At 44.5% G+C, this 16952-nt stretch overlaps 1 protein-coding gene across 1 annotated transcript in view; it reads left to right on the top strand.

Annotated features, from left to right (window-relative positions):
• Nucleotides 1–16952, top strand: part of LOC148829855 (dynein axonemal heavy chain 3-like) — a 112652-nt gene that overhangs the window by 45913 nt on the left and 49787 nt on the right. Inside the window, exons 13-21 of the mRNA XM_088922626.1 lie at nucleotides 3117–3269; nucleotides 4082–4223; nucleotides 5254–5452; nucleotides 5668–5776; nucleotides 6846–6965; nucleotides 11839–12009; nucleotides 12661–12798; nucleotides 14690–14833; nucleotides 14995–15159. Of these exons, the coding sequence (XP_088778752.1) occupies nucleotides 3117–3269; nucleotides 4082–4223; nucleotides 5254–5452; nucleotides 5668–5776; nucleotides 6846–6965; nucleotides 11839–12009; nucleotides 12661–12798; nucleotides 14690–14833; nucleotides 14995–15159 (1341 nt within the window). The remainder of the gene's footprint in view (nucleotides 1–3116; nucleotides 3270–4081; nucleotides 4224–5253; nucleotides 5453–5667; nucleotides 5777–6845; nucleotides 6966–11838; nucleotides 12010–12660; nucleotides 12799–14689; nucleotides 14834–14994; nucleotides 15160–16952) is intronic.

The raw sequence follows: 16952 nt of genomic DNA, 5'->3' as shown, positions 1-16952 counted from the left end.
CAGTCTATGAATAGAAATCACCATTGTTCTTAAATTAATATACTGTATTTTAGAAGGATCTTGTCTCTTCTTGTGTATAAAAATGGAAGTTTCTATGAGCTAGTAATTAAAAAACTTTTAGGGTTTCTTTAAAGAAAAACAAAGTATAGGTTTACTAATTAATAAGTTGTCTCTGTCTGGGTTACATAAACCACCACCTGTAGTTCAGTCGCCTGACCAATTTCTTCTGCCCTGGGATTGCTTAGGGTGACATCTATTAAAAATATATTATTAAAATATTATAAACAGTATATTGTATATGATGTATACGTATATGCTTTTATATTGTATATAAAAATGTGTGATTCAAAGTCCCATTCTGACACACTGGAACATCTCTGACCATTCTATGTTACTCGCACTTGATAAAGGACTTTGTTCACTGTTTCTTTATTTTTAAAAATAAAGAAATGCAATTTCCACTCAGCATTCACTCATCAGCACACCGACATTAATTAAAAAAACATCACTTTCCAGTACTGGCAGAGCAAATATACAAGCAGGAGACGCAAACAAACACAAAAGAGCACTCCTCTCCCTTCATTTGAGGATCGAGGGCTGTGTTGTTTGATTAATTCATTTACTTTGCTTCCTGAGATTGCTTGTATCGGGGCTTGCGAAGCGCAGGGTCTCTTGGAGGACAAAGCAGATTCAGAGCGTGTGATGTCAGCACTCTTCTCTACCATCAAAGCAGGCTCTTAAACCTGGAGTGCCCTGCGTGAACGAGGGGTCCTAGAGGAAGCAAGCGGCTTATTGATGGACTGGTCTGTGCAAAACCAACACAATGCAGCCCTGAGTGCATGGCCTCTATTCAGAGGCACTGGCGCAGCCTGACATGCTTCTCAAAAGCACTAAGAGGGCCTGAACAGAGCCTAATTGCATGTTTTGTGTTTTATGAATACTGCATGCACATGCACAGATCAATACTGTCACGCCCGACATCCCTCCCTAGAGGGCGCTCCACTGCTCTCATTATTGTCCGTGTGATTAAGCTCTCCAGGTGTACCCTTTTAGTGTTATTATTTAAAGACCAGCTCCTCCAGTCCTCGGGGCTCATCATTAGGGTAAGATGTCGCGAGGCCCGCCTAGCACCAGGAAACCGTACGTCCGTCTCCTGAGGGCATAGGCCTCATCCCCGACACCTCCCGCTTCCTGAGCCCGGGGTCTGGAGGATCTCGCCCCGTCACCCTTGGACCTCCATGTTTTGTTTGTCCGTGTGCTCCCCCCTCCCGGGGATTTTAACTTTGTCGCGTCCCAGGATGGGTTCCTTGTTGATGGACTCTCGGACTGTGCTTTGACCTGCCCTTGGACCCGTTTGGATTTGGATGCCGTTTGGTCTTCCCCGTACACTGTCTCACGGATTGTCACTATTATTTTGTGCACTATTAAACCCCTGTGTGTTCCCTTTTACCACGCCTCTTGTTTTCTCCAGCTCTTACCGCATCGCATAGGGTCTTCTACAAGATCTGACACGGATTTCAGTCTGTGTTCGTGACAAATAAATTCCATCACCCTTCCTTTCTGTAGCCATCGGCATTAACCTTGATGAGAGTTGGAAGAATTTGAACACGACAGAAAGGTGAATGAAAGACAGTGCCTGTATCAGTAATGATACACACCGAGTGAGCTTCTCAAATAATAATAATACTAATACTACTACTAATAATAAAACCTTTTGTTGAGACGTATACTGCAGATTCATGTTTTTTTCTTCTTCTTCAACTCATATTTGTACTCGTGAAAAGACTGGGTCTAAGGAGGTTGATTAAAAGCCCCGGGTTCTAAGATAGTTTCTGAGACCATGTTATCGTCATTCAAACAGACAGACCGACCTAAGGACCTGTAGGGACATGATAAGCCGTAGCTGGACAGCGTGGGCCTGTGGCCAAGCTCTCAGGGTCACTGTGGAGACAGAGCCAGTTTCTGAAATCACTCTTTTCCAGCCTCATTCCTTCCTGTTCCTTGCTCTCAGTCATCAATATTTGTCGTGCAGAATTCGAACAGCACTTCTCCACTTCTTCTGTGTTTCCCTCCCTTAAATCCTTTGCTCCCTGTGCAATCAGTATATTAAGCAGCAGCTAAGCGACTGTTGCCTGTCTGGAGCTATCAGATTATGTGTAATATGAGCAGATGTATGCATATGTTTTGTTGCATGTCTAGGACTATTGTTTGTTTTTCATTTATATTGATTTGTATAATCCGAAGAAGGCTCCACATCCGAAACGTTGTGTTTCCTTTCTTCCCTTTTCAGCCTGGAATAAACCTTTACTTGTTCCCTTGCAGCCTACGCGTGCTGACGCAGCTCCCCACCTGAACTATTTATTTTTGTGTTGAGCGTTATTTGTACGCTGTCGCCAAAGGCAATTATCCTTTTTTTTATTAACAATAGTACCAGATTAACAATACTTTATATACATTTACTCTGCTTTCCCAGTTTCTCTGTTTACCCTGCTTTACTCCTCTCTGCCACTCTTGTACTGGGGTAAAGGTTGTAGTAAGCTTCTCCTCTCCCCTCTGCTCCCTGCGCTCTGTCCAGTGGTTAGGGTTTTTCTTATCACAGTGCACAGGCCTCCTGTCATCTTTCTTTTGGATTTGTGGGGCTTTTCCCGAGAGCACAAATTAAAGCTCTTCTCAGATCTCTCCCTGCTCTGTTCCCTCTCTCTCCAGCTCATTCGCATGCACGCCCTGCTCTATTGACAGAATCGGCCTGGTTCCCCAAAGCAATTAAACAATGCAAATCTCATGAATACAGAAAGGACTGATCATTGCCTAATGATTGCAGTGTTAACTCACTGTCCTTCTGCCTTGCGTCTCTCCTAATGTCTTTCTCCTTTTCGCTTTCCCTCTCCCCATCATTTCTGTCTTTCTCTCCCCCTTTATCCTTCATTCTCCTAATCCCTGTCTCTCTCTAGCATAGAATAATAATGGATGTGCTTCAATTATTACAGGTTTCTAAGCAGGCTCATTGGAGTCGTTTGAAATATGCAACAGGCTAGGTTGCTCTGTGATCCTCTCTCTCTAATGCTCTGTTTCTTCCCTCCACCCTCCTCCTTCTCCCCCCCCCCCTGCCCTCGCAGGTGGAGAAGGGGATGCAGGAGTCTCTCCGGCAGGTGCTGCAGCTCTCTCTCCGTGCTCATTCCCAGAGCCCGAGGGAGAAGTGGCTCCTGCAGTGGCCCGGGCAGGTGGTTCTGACAGCCAGAATGATCTTCTGGACCGCTGAGGTGTCCCAGGTCCGTGTGTGTTCCTTCTGTCAGTGCGTGTGCCCCACAGGCACGCGGGTTAGAATATCTCTTGGTCTCCGATGCTGCCGAATTTACGGAAGATGAGTATGAGACAGAAGGAAAATTTAATCTACGCTCGCAGGCAAGCACACACCTCATCCCCCCGGGGTCCCTATAGATCGGTGGTTCTCAATCATGGTCCTGTTAACCCACCACACCCACTGGTTTTCATTCCATCCCACCTTCATTAGATAATGGAAGCCTTACTTCATCGAAGAAGTTGCTTCAATTGAATATTTGCATTTTGCTTCTAGTCGCAAGTGTGTGCTTTTATTTCACTTACAAAATACAACGGTTAAATCTCATGTTGAAGAGCTGGGAACAACCAGTTCAGATGAATCTCATTGTTATTATTAATTCAATGAAGGGTTTGATTGTGTAACTGAGGGCTCAGCTGGAACAAAACCCAACTGCCGTGTGGCTTTACATGGGGAATACTCTGGAAGAAAGGGAGTCCACTGTTGTCCAGAAAATCTTAATGAATGAAATTCTGAATGAAGTTCCAGCCTGCAGCCTCTGGTACCTGCCCGGTAGATTAGAAAATGTTTTTATTCGCCTTCGAAGGCAGGCTTATTCAAGCCCCCTGCATGCTGGGAAGGCTGCTCGGAGCCTGTGTTGTCATTACATTGCCCAGTCTGTGAGACCGCGCTGGGAAGTGGGCTGTGACAGGCTGGTTCCTCCTCGGATACCCCTCTGCTGAAAACCCTCGTGCGTACTGTAGGTGCGCAAGCTCAAGGTCTGCTGCCCCTGCCCTGCTCCAGGTGCTGTCCCAGAAAGGAAGCCTGCAGGGCTGTCTGGACAGGAGCAGTGCACAGCTGGAGGAAATGGTGGGGCTGATCAGAGGGCCGCGCAGCGAGCTGGACAGGATCACGCTGAGCGCGCTCATCACGGTGGAGGTGCATGGTAAGAACCCCTTGTTTTAGGGGGTTTCATTTGGAGCCTCCAGTTGCTTTTTTCTTCTATTTTGTACCCTATCCATTTGATATGTCCAATAGCAGCTCAGCTCCCCACTATGAGCACTGTGCATGCACTGCTTATTCATGCCTGTAGTCTAGTCATTTGCACTGTGGTGTGCTGAGGGGCACAAAGTGCTTTCAGGAGAGTTAGCACCCTCTAGGAGAGAGAGGAATCTCCCGCTGACAGATCCACAAGTTACCTGCCAAGAGGCAAATCTCAGGGGAGGCTGCTGTGCAGAGATCTGAGGATACTGTGACAGTCACAGTGTAATGACATAGCCCAGGCTCAGGATCCTGATTTGGGGATTACAGGGATGAAATGTATCATATTAATTGATTGCTCCCCTCAGGTGTCCCAGAATGGGAATGTTTAAAAGATGTAAATAAGATGCTACAGAAAAGAACAATGAAAAAGAGGACTTGGCTGAGGGCCTCCTAAGTGACTCGAGTGGTAAAGATGTTCACCCAAGCATAGTTTGAAGTCCATGATCATGGGTTCGAGCCTGGGTCTTGTTGACTGTTAACGGGATCCAACAAGTACAATCAACTAAATGCTGCCAAGACTAGGGTTAGGACTAGGGATTAGTGGGCAGGACTCTCCCTGCGATACAGTGACCCCTGCAGTGTCCTGGGTGCTTGCAGGCCAGCGGTGCTGTCAGTGGGACACACTTTCCTCTGGTTGGCACGGTTTAGGCGCTGACAGATTAAAAGGCAAATGTCTTTAAGGTTGCAGGTCAGAGGAGTACACTCCTTCACTTCCTCATTGTGCGGAGAGTCCAATCCTAAGGACAGTAGCTGCAAAGCCAAAGCATGAAAACACCCACCTGGCTATTGCATATCACGATGATATAACTAAGTAATTGTAGTTCTGACTTTTTCTGAAAAAATAAGAGGAAATGGCTGAATGTTGATTGAAAACTTAACTGATGGATTAATTTGTGGCATTTCACGTTAGTACCCTTGTCTTCTCTTCTCAGCTCGAGATGTGGTGGTGCAGCTCCATAACAAGGGGGTTTGCGATACCAGTGATTTCCAGTGGGTGGCGCAATTGCGGTATTACTGGGAAGGGGAGCAGGTGGTGGTGAGGATGATCACTGCAAGGGTTGACTATGGCTATGAGTACCTGGGCAACACAGGGCGCCTGGTAATCACCCCTCTGACTGACCGCTGCTACAGGTCAGTGTGCATTCCTATCACATAGTTACCTAACATACAGTAGTAATAGCACAGCACCTCTTGGAATAGCTTCTAATTATTATACAGTAACACACTGCATCGTTGTGATGTTGTTATTTTAGTAGCGTGTAAGGGAAATGGCCTTGTAATCATTTTAAAAAGCTTTAGAGGCCATCTCCTTTCTTTCTTGCCCCTTCTCTCGCTCTCTCTCTCAGGACGCTGCTGGGGGCTTTCCAGCTGAATCATGGTGGGGCACCGGAAGGCCCAGCTGGGACTGGAAAGACAGAGACCTGTAAGGACCTGGCGAAGGCTGTGGCCAAGCAGGTAGAGAGAGGCTCATGCAAGTCAGCGCTGGCACCGCACTGACCTGGCTGAGACACGTGCCTTCAGCGCATTTTAGACTCTCTTTAAAGGACACTGAAATCTCAAGAAATTCCTAGTGTTCTACTCCTGTTCTTTAAAATTATAAAGCATTGCTTGTTTGTTTGTTTTTTCCACTCCATAAGAGACAAGCACAGGAAAGGAACACAGCAATACAGAGTGCAGTGACCTAGCTTTTAGAGTACTGTAACGCATACGGCCTCCATTGCTTGTGAGAGCCGGCTTACCAGAGCGCTGACGTCACCGCCCTTCCCTGTGAATAGCAGGGACCGCAGCCACTGGGCTGATGGGAGATTTCCCTTTGGCTCAAGAGGCTGGGTCCCTGTTGAGTGATGCCGGAGGCCTGGGTTCGAGTCCCCGACGGTGGGGGGCTGACCTGATGTGGCAGCGGTGAGGGCGCCCATGTGAACCCCAGAGCGTTACAGTACACTCAGCACTGTAGATGGCAAGAACAGCAGTGGTGTAACTTCAGAACATATCTGACCCAGTTTGCTAGAGGCTTGCCATTATCTCCTCACAAGGAGGCATCAAGGTCAAACAGCCCTTGATTGGCCCTGAGGTCAGTCTCTTGCCCCACTCCTCTAGTACTTTACTGTTTTCATTATGTGTGTTGTTGCCAAGCAGCACCCCATTCCAATAGGTATACCTGAAAGGACACAGTGCATAGTTATTGTTACAGAAGAGCTTTCGTGTGGAACACTGACACATTTAGTTAAGCTAAAAAGTGATATAAAAGTAGGCTGTTGCTCTCAGTGACACAATTGAAAAAGGTTTCCTCATCTAGAAGCTGTTTTTTTCTTGTCTATGTCTTCCCAACGGTTATGACGAACTGTGCCTGCAGATTCTCACACAGACAGCACTCTGCTTGAACAGTGAGGATATCTTGTCAATGGTAACCAAGGTTTGCTGCTGCTCAGATAGCCTCTCGGTTCAAGCGCAGCGTGGATGTCTGTGCCGGCTCATGTTCAGCCCTCTGTGACGCAGTTAATGTGTCTTGTGTGCTCCTCAACAGTGTGTGGTGTTCAACTGCTCTGACGGGCTGGACTATCAGGCCATGGGGAAGTTCTTCAAGGGCCTGGCCCAGTCAGGGGTGTGGGCCTGTTTTGACGAGTTCAACCGCATTGAGCTGGAGGTACTTGAGTCTCCTGTCTTACCCCTGTCTGTGGCTCCTCTGACTTGTCTGCAGTGCTATATTTCCCATTAGGGCCTACGAAAGGGCCTACGAAACTTGTAGGGCCTTCGAAGGAGGGAAACGAAAAACGAGCTGAAACAACATGCCTGCGATCAACTCTAGGTGCTTCAAATCAATAACCCTACGCGATCTAGCGGCTCTTCTAGAAACTAGAAGTATCAAAGTGGTGGTCGCTCGACTCGCTCCATCAATCACGTGGTTCAGCAATAGGATAGTTTAAGGTGCATCATGTCAACCGACGTCATTTAATTGGCGTTCACCCCTCTTTTTGCACATTTCGGAGTGAAAGTGCCGAGGGCCTGCGAGCACCAAAATCTGGCCCTGCTTGTCTGTTCCAACCGTTCCGATCTTGTTCCTCCTGGATATACTGTACAGTATAGCCTCTCTATGCCCTTCCTGGTGCCATCTGTCCCCTTATTCAACTAATATCCCTCATTCCACGCAGGAAACCCTAAGTAGTTTCTTCTCCCATCTTTGATTAAATATGCACCATCATGGTATGGGCCACAGCACACAGAATCTATCCCTGAAATGTAGAGGTTACACAGCAGGACTGAGAGAACACTACCACTTTCACCCTGGAGGCCAGTCCATCTCAGAGCCCTTAGAGTATCAAATCAGCTTAGCTCATATGTCTTTGGAGATGAGAGGGCACAGGAGCTCTGTTTATATGTGTCACACAAGTTCTGTTGATCGTCTGGCTAACTGAGCCGAGATAATTGCTCTTTTACAAGGTAGTATGTGATGCTGAGCAATGTATATGGAATATTCTCCTCCTAAAGAGTGATTGCAGCCTGCAGTCTCTCCCTTTCTGGCATGCTACTCTAAATGCATTTGCCTTCATCATCTCCAGAATGGGCAGGACTCCCAGGGAGAAGATTGTGATAGATGGCCAGTGCAGCAGGGGTCATTGGCCAGGCTCAGTAGTCATCTGCCCTGCAGGGGCGGGTGTAATGATGGAGTGTTTGCTGAACAGGCAGACTGAGTCAGGGATGGGGTTGTGGGCAGCAGGTGGGCAGTTTTAGCATGTCCGCAGTACACCTCTGGGTTTCACTGCTGTGACTTCTAGACGTTTTTATGCTTCCTATTTTATAGAAGAACATAACCGTAATTCCCTGAGTTATAGAAACAGTAAAAGAACCTGCATAAGCATGAGTCAAGCTGTGTGATCCAGGCATCATAGGTTGAGCCCAGACCATCTCTCTAGCTAACCGTGACCCGGTTTCCCTGCATGGTTGTGTTTAGTCGATCAGGGCTCTCCTGGATGACTGTGACACACTAGCTCTGTATCCTGTGACTTAGAGCTGACACATTGAAAAGACACAGCTGCCTCTTCCACATCAGCTGGGATTATGACAAAAAATAGTCATTTTAAAGTCATTTTAATAGTCTCATTTAAATATGAGAAAAAAAATGATAAAGGTTCAGTTCTTTTAGCCTGTCCTTCCTTTACATCCAGGAATGTACAGGAGCTTATTTACATTCTCTTGATTCCAGAACAGCACTATCTCTTTTGTAGTATATTTTTGTGTGGTGACCAGAATTGTGTATTATATTCTAAATGAGTTTTTACATAACGTTCCTTAATGTGAATGATACACTCTTAATATCCTATCATTCTGTTTGCCTTTTTTGTTGTTTCCCCACAGCCTGTAAGATGAGAATGATGTGTCAATATAAACACCTAAGTCTTTTTCATCAGTTGCTTCTTCATTTCCCATTTAACATTTCTAGGTTATATTTCTGCTGCCTACATACACTATGACATTGATTATTTGTCTCCATTAAATATCATCTACTATATGTTTCCTGATGATCTTATTCTGGTATTGTCTCCAGAAATGACTATTATGGTTTGGTGTCTATACTTTTGTAGAGTTCTGATAATTTACTGGCACATCTTATTAATAGCTTTTTCTTGGCTATTAGGAATCAATTGACCAAAAAAACAAGCAGTCTACACACAGATTCAAAATCCACAATATGCATTTATTGATAAAGACAATGTGCATATAAAAACAACAAAGTAAATACTTTAAACAATCTGCCTAGACACAGAATGGCAGATCATATCCTTAAGCGTTATCACGATACAACAGTGTCGGGATTAGGAAGAGATACAAATACAAGAATTGCACATACAATATAACTCGAACCCATTAATTAGTCTTATGTAAATACTCAACATTCAGATATTCACAGACAAGTAAATACTTGTACTTGTATTAATTAAATTGGAATCAAACAAGTATAACAATTGAATTCTCCACTTCAATAATGCAGAAGCAGATAGAGACAGCTGACGGTTCAAAGTGTTGTCCAACTCCGTGTTCTGAGTCTAGGGATCAGGGATAAGGAGATAGTCCTGCTGTAGCCTTGGGTTGTCAGTCAGTTCTCTTTGGGAAGGACCTCCTGGTTAGTGTTGAGCTGAACTACATTTTAAAGTCTGTGCACAAAGTGGACTGTGTTCCTGGTGAGCTCACAGCCTAGTAGCTATATTAGTATATTCAGGTGTGTCGACGAAAGTCCACCAGTCTTTTTCCAGTGATCAAGAGGATGCGTGGCGGCTGGTTTCAAGGTCTCACTGTAGACTAGACATTGTGCAGAATTAAGTACAGGAGGGCTTTAGACAACAGTAGTTGCCGTCACATGGTGTTGCCTTTAGCCAGCCAAGTTTTGGTTGAGCAGAAAGAAGCGAGTAAAGAGAGGCACAGTGTGTTTTAATTACCGGTCATGACTGGTCATGGTATTAGTAGGCAGAAGAGGACTTCGCACCCTACAGATCCCCTGGTCATCTTTTGGAAGATTGACTGCAACCTGTAACTTCAGGATCATCATCCAGATATGCCTATGGCTCTCCTCCACACATCCAGACTCTATGAGTGAGCACCCATCTTGGGCAGCACTGGTCCTGGGTTGTGTCACTGTCCTGAGATGTACTCCTTATCAAGAAGGCTTGTATCCCCTTCATTCCGGCATGCAGGAATTAATTGACAATTCTGTAGCCACATAGAGGGCTTCACTAAAAATCCACAGCCACACTTAATCCTGTGGTTTATTAATAAATATTGCTGCTACACTATAATTCACAGTAGATCATTGATCTCAATTAAGAGCAGAAGTGGTCCCAATACAGATCCCTGTCGTACTCCACTAATTACATCATGGCAATTTGAACCCATTACCTTTTCTTCTGTACATGAATTCTCTATCCAAATACAGTCATTATGCCAAAGACATACAGTCTTCAATATAAGGATTCTTTATTTAGAATGTTCTAAATAAAATTGTTTTTTATGGAAATATAGCGAGACTTACCATTTCCAAATTCCATGCTGACTGTCTTCTAGAAACCTATTGCCATACAGACATACCTCTAATTAAGTTCTAATTATCATCTCCATTGCCTTACAAGTCATAGCAGTACGAAGACCTACTGGTCGTCGTGACAGACCTAGTTCAGGTATCACATACGAATTGTAACGTCAGAGAAGATACAGTAGCGGTAACCCACCATGTATTTTTGGGTGAGAAAGCAGCTTTGCAAATAAAAAAAATGTAACAGAAAATCAAGAAATCTTTGCCTGGGACCTCACGGCTCCCTAAAAAACAATAACAAACAAAAATAAAATCCCAGAACAGGGGAAATCTTTGTTTTCAGTCTTAAATTATGTTGCTCAGTTTACTCACCTCTTTATATATTGGCACTACGTTTGTACATTGTACCCATTACAATCAATGGGTATTGCCAGCCCATCAGGGCTGTCTCAGGAGGCTGTTTGGGACTGTTAGCAGTCTATAAATAACATCCCTCATTTCCTTACTAAGCCTTTCTTAAAAATTCAATACAATCAGTATAATATCATCAGACCCTTGGAGATTTGTGTTGTGCTGTAATATGTCTGCCTCTTCTATTCCAATATTATTTAATATATAGAACCTTCTGTTCCTCAGTCTGAATAGAATTCCCAGCTCAGCTGAGAGACATGAACAGGGAACTTGTTTCTGAAGTTTCAACAGACTTAAGCAGATGGAGTTGCTGAGAAATCACTTTTTTATCTTGAGAAGAGAGTTCAAGGTCTTAATTAGAGCTCAATCCTGAAGTGTCCCATCTTTGAATATGTTTTAAACAGTGGCCTGTTTAAAGGCTACAGGCATGGTTCCCAAACTGATAGCTCTGGAGGTATCATTTCCTTCCTTTTTATACTCTTCAGATGGTTTCACTAGTCCCATCGCAGTCAGTAATGAAACTAGGTCTGCAAGCAATGTTTTAAGGTTAACAAAGAGACACAGGTTTCAGGAGCTTAGAGCTTAATATCATCTTGGCTCTGGGTTTTCAGCTGTGAACAATTCATCCCTTAACTAAATAAACAAACCCTCTAACAGTACAGTAGCCGGTTGTCTGTTTGGCATGTTTTTATGTCTGTGTTATTTGTTTTTCTATAACAGAATACTATTTTATAGCCATAAACTACTCTCAGACAAAGGCTTTATAAAAATCACTCTCTAGGAGGAATTCTCTGCTGTTTCAGTTACGCCTGCACTGTGTCTTTGCCAAGCTTGTGGAACAGGTGCTGTAAAGGCTGGTGTACCACAAGGTTCTGTCTCGTTCATCGTGCGCATGCTGTTTCTTTGGTTTATCATTAGCAACCCAACCTTTGTGTTTGTTTCCGTGCTCTTTCACACCTCTGTGTGCCGACTGCTTTCAGTCCTGAATGTTTCATTGGTTATTTGGTTGTGTGCTCTGTGTGAAGGTTAGCAGCTGTTTCTGAACTGAGGTCTTATCAGCAGCTCATATTGTCTATGTATTTAGGTCCTGTCAGTGGTGGCTCAGCAGATCCAGACAATCCAGCGAGCCATATCCCAGAGAGTCCAGTCCTTTGTGTTTGAGGGGACACTCTTGACCCTGGACCCCACTTGCTGCATTTTCATCACCATGAACCCCGGATACGCAGGCCGGACTCCACTCCCAGACAACCTCAAGGCAGGCCTCAGTCCTCCTCTAGCTGTAGACTAGTATACTAGTATACTGTGCAGCATACAACGGTTTGTACTTGCACTGGTCAACAACTTGTCAAAGTGCTCTGTGGCAATTTGTCATAAAGTGCAATACCCCAAGCAAAATTTGATTTGAAAAATTGAGTTAATGGTCTTTTATTGAGCAACACAGTACTAATTGACTCACGTGAACTTAATATGTACGGACAGGCTGAATCAAGTACTGTATTGATCACCTTAAATAAAGCACATAACTAAAGAAGTAGTTCAGAACATGGCTTTTATTCATTATTCACTAATGACCACCAGCTTCTCATTCTGAACTAATTATGTGATATACTGTACCCTGATAATTTTAAAGTAAGGGCAGGACAATGCAATGGGCATTTTTTAAACAATAGAAAAGCCACCTTTCTCACTCACTTGTGTTATGAGAGTACTCTGGATTATGTTACTACGTTCTCTTTTTCTGTGTTATGCCTCCCAAACCTCATTTTGAGATGGATCAGACAGAACAGACAGTTGAATCCAGCTGAAGAGTACGGTCAGCCTCACAATAGTCTATTCTGCTGACTCCCTTTTCAAACTCTGATACACCCACGTGGGGTAAAAAGGGCTGTTGGTGCCACCTGTACAGGTGCTGTTCCGCACGGTGGCGATGACTGTGCCCGACTATGCCCTGATCGCCGAGATCTCCCTCTATGCCATGGGCTTCATCCAAGCCCGTGGTCTGGCCGCCAAGATTGTAGCTACGTACAGACTCTGCTCTGAGCAGGTATGTGCTCTGTCTGCTTCCTGTTCTCCTTTCACTCTCTCTATACCCCCCCCCCCCTCTCCTCCCCCAGATTCAGCCCATCGGAAAATCTTTGGCACTAGAGGAGAAGATTATACATTTATGGATCTTGAGATGTCTGATAGTAATAGTAATAATTATTATTCTGATTATACCGATGGCTGTAAATTAAAAAGATACATCCTCCTGCACATTGTACTTTAAAAAATGGAAAATTTGGGAAATAAAGTGTCAATTTGCTCCTTTTTGACATGTGCTTGGTGACCTTCAATAAATTAGTGAAAAGGGACGAGCCGTCGCCTATGTTTTTATCATTTTGGTTGCTCAGAAAGAGCCCTGAATCTCGTACCTGGTGGGTTGATTGGGCTCATCAGGCAAAGGTTCTGAAATGTGCAAAGACTCGACATGTGCCAGTGTAATCCTCTATTCTTGTCTAGGGATAGATGCTCACGTCCTCCGTTTTGTTTGATTTAAAATTGTTTTCCCAGCCGGTGATTGATTAGTCCGTCTCTCTGCTCAGCGCAATCTAACCCAATCATTAAGAACAGAAGACCTTACGCTTGATGGGAATACTCCCCTCAGGTGTCGAGCTGGGATAATTAGAGCCGGCGAGGAGTGGAAATAAACTAATCGCTTTAGCTTGGTGGTTTCAACAGTTCACAGTCATTATGTGGAGTTGATTAAAATCAATTAATTTGTTCTCTAAAAGTCAATTACTGCAAACAAAATGTCTGCCCGGACTCTGAGGATTATGAGCTGAAAAAGTCTGAAGCCTACACTCTTAATACTTTTATGATGTTAATTCCAGGTGTCTATTCATTCAGGATTGTGCTCTGGTCTCACACCAGCACAGCTGTCCACATCTGCCTGTATGTGCAGAGAAAGTGCTGACATTATTCACCATCCTCACAAGCCGTACATCTCCATCTGAACACGAACATCAAACCTAGTGCTACACTGCAAGCTGAAAGCGCAGGGATAAGTCTCTACATGCTGATACATTGAAAAAAATAAACAGGTTAGGCCTATGTACTGGAGTTTGGTATACCTGCTGTATCAACAGATGTACACACATCTTAAACTGACTAGTATAGTTGAAATTGAAGGAACCATTTAACTTTACATGATTATTGAGCACATAAAGACTTAACTCTAAACTTTCCTTTAATCCTGCAGTAGGTGCCGTGAAAGGTGTTGTATAAAATAAGGGTTATTAATAGTAGGAGTAGAAAGTGATCTTTGTATCTTGTAGGTATCAATCAGATGACTCCCTGAAATGTCTGTCACCACCCAGTCTCAAAGCAAACACATTTATGCCAGTCCAGCAATTGAAAAGACTTGCATCCTGGGCAGAGCTGGAATCTTGCTTTGTGTGAAGTCTGATGTGCTCGGGTTTTGTTGCTAAGTTATATTCGTATCTAATAAAAAGTAGAAGATAGTAATAATTAATGACCTGCATCTCCGCAGTTTGCTTCTGCTTCATGACAAACCAACTGCAGATGAAAAACATAAAAGCGATGTCATTCCTCCATAAAGTGAATTGGGACAACTTTCAGTTGCTAAAAATAAATATCTTTTAATTATAAATTAGCTACTGGCTGCTAAAATCCTTGTAATTATGATGCATTTCTGGCGGTGCTATTAACTGTGCTGGATGACTAATTGCTTGTTGCCTGTTAATTGATCTCTGGGATCTCAGATTGAAAATAGTGGATGGGCTTTATGTTTTCTTTGTGCTTTACTGCAGGCTGTGCAGGTGCAGCTGCTGTATATTGGAGATGGGCCTGCGATGTGTGCTTCCAGTTTGTAGTGTTTCAGGCTGCATGATGGCAGTGCATTTGAGCAGCTGGGTAACCCTCTCTCTCTCTTTCAGCTCTCCTCTCAGCACCACTACGACTATGGGATGCGCGCAGTGAAGTCTGTCCTGACAGCTGCTGGGAACCTGAAGATCCGCCAGCCAGAGGAGCGGGAGGACATTTTACTGTTGCGCTCCATCACCGACGTCAACCTGCCCAAGGTGAAATGTGTTATATGAATCTAACAGCAACCCAGGTGATGACTTGCTAATTATTCCAGGCACTGCAAAACTGGGGCCATTGTAGAGCAATACAATGATTTTGTGTTTGTCATGAACAATCAGTCTATTGAATCACATGGTACTTGCTGTCCACTCCCCAGTTTCTTTCCCAGGATATCCCACTATTCCACAGTATCATTCAGGACCTGTTTCCTGATGTACGGTTGCCCAGCCCCGACCATGTGCTCCTAGAAAGAACTATCCAGGAGGTCGCGCACAGCCTGGCTCTGCAGCCCCAGTCATGGTTCATCACCAAGATCATCCAGGTCAGTGGCCATTGCACCTGAGGAGCTGTGTCAGAGCCGTGTGGGCAGGCTTCCTCCAGAGTGTGGAGTGGTGGTTAGGTGGCTGGACACCAGCCTGAAGGCTTGTGGGATCAAGCCCCAGGAGGGCAGATTTCTGCTGTACCCTTGAGCAAGGTGCTTCACTCCAGCAGATACTAGAGGACTGGGTCTCCCAAGTCATCGTTCCAAATGAGAATTTGTGTTCCATTGACTAACCTTGTAAAATAAAAGAATAAAAAATCCAAGCCCTTGTGCTTCCAGAGCTCCACGTTACCTCATGCAACTGTTTATTCATTATTTACCTAAATTAGACCACATTTCTGTGGATTTTAAATGAATTCATTCGAGTCTAACAGTACAGCTAGCTTCAACTCACATTCTCTCTTTCTCTCTCCCACTTCACTTACCACCCCACATCTCTTATAACCCCATCCATCCCTACCCCCCCCCCCCCCCCCACACACACACACACACACACACACACATTCTCTGAGCTGTAGCTCCTCCACAGCAGTCCTGTCTTTCAGGAAATCGAGAAGTAAAAACCAGAGATAAATCTCTCACCCACACCTCTCTCAGGACTGCTTATCCTCCCACTTGAGCCCAGATTTGCAATTAGACAGGGTGTGTGATATGACGGCTGAGAGAATGAGAATCAGTCAGGTACTCAGTGGTTCCTCTCTCTTGATTAGAGCCTGAGAGACAATAGAGAAGACCAAGTTAATGGTGTGTGAAGTCTGCAAGGGAAGTTCTCGTTTGCCGAACACATTGAACTTCCGTAGCTGTGCATTACAGCCAGCTGGAACTGAGCCTGTTGTGGGCGTTTTTACAAATCCGTCTTGTTCATCTACTGTCCAACTGTGTCTCTATTTGTCTGTGTGGCCATGTCTCACTCCTCTAATTTCCATTTGTGCCTCACACCATCTATGATGCTGTCCTTGTCTCTCTAACTCTCCTTCCCTCTCTCTTTCCTTTCTCACTCTTCTTTGTCCTTTGTCCTTCACTACTGTAAATGTGTAGTTGTATTTGGACTCTACATGTGTCAAAAATACTTAATAGATACTGTACTAATATAAAATGATGACAGAATATAATACCACCAATCACCAGTAACACTAGTACTTTACTCTCCTAATGTTGCACTTGTTACCTTGCATGAGTCTCCCCACAAAACCGCAAGATTCACCATGAGAAAGCTGGTCGAACGCTTCTGATTTCACTTCTGACATGACATTCCTATGCCCCTTCTGCGCTTTTTTTAACCGTAGAACTGAGCTGAGATTCCGAGGTCCATGTTCAAGACATTGCTTTAAAAGGGCAAGTGCACACAGAGAGGCGGAACAATGTGGACTCGGCATAACTGCGTGTGAGAATGTAATGCCACAGGGGGAGACACGTGCCGGGAGGACGAGCAGAGCAGGGTTTTATAGGTAGAGTGCACGAGCAATACGGGTGAGGGTGACTTGAAATCACAGCTGCAGGTACATGAAACAGGATAAGAGAGCTGATGAAGCAGGATCCTACAGGAAGAAACTGGGGATACATGGTAAAGCACAGTTGGCAAAGTACTCCTGGAACCTGACTCCCATACCCGAGCACAGCAGTCAACTCTATCTGCATCGCATTTTGCCTCTTGCTCTCTTCAACATGCTCTTTACCTGGCTTTGAATCATTCAAGCAGTACAAGGAATGGGAGTTTTCCGTCTTCATAAAAACATTTTTTACAGTAAACTGCGGTAGGTCTGAAACTGATCTCCCAGCTGTTGTGTGGGGAG

Source organism: Atractosteus spatula, chromosome 8 (assembly GCF_055471065.1).
Source record: "Atractosteus spatula isolate fAtrSpa1 chromosome 8, fAtrSpa1.hap1, whole genome shotgun sequence".
NCBI classification, from domain to species: domain Eukaryota; kingdom Metazoa; phylum Chordata; class Actinopteri; order Semionotiformes; family Lepisosteidae; genus Atractosteus; species Atractosteus spatula.
Note: the sequence above shows the minus strand (reverse complement) of the source record. Positions and strands in the feature narration are given on the sequence as shown.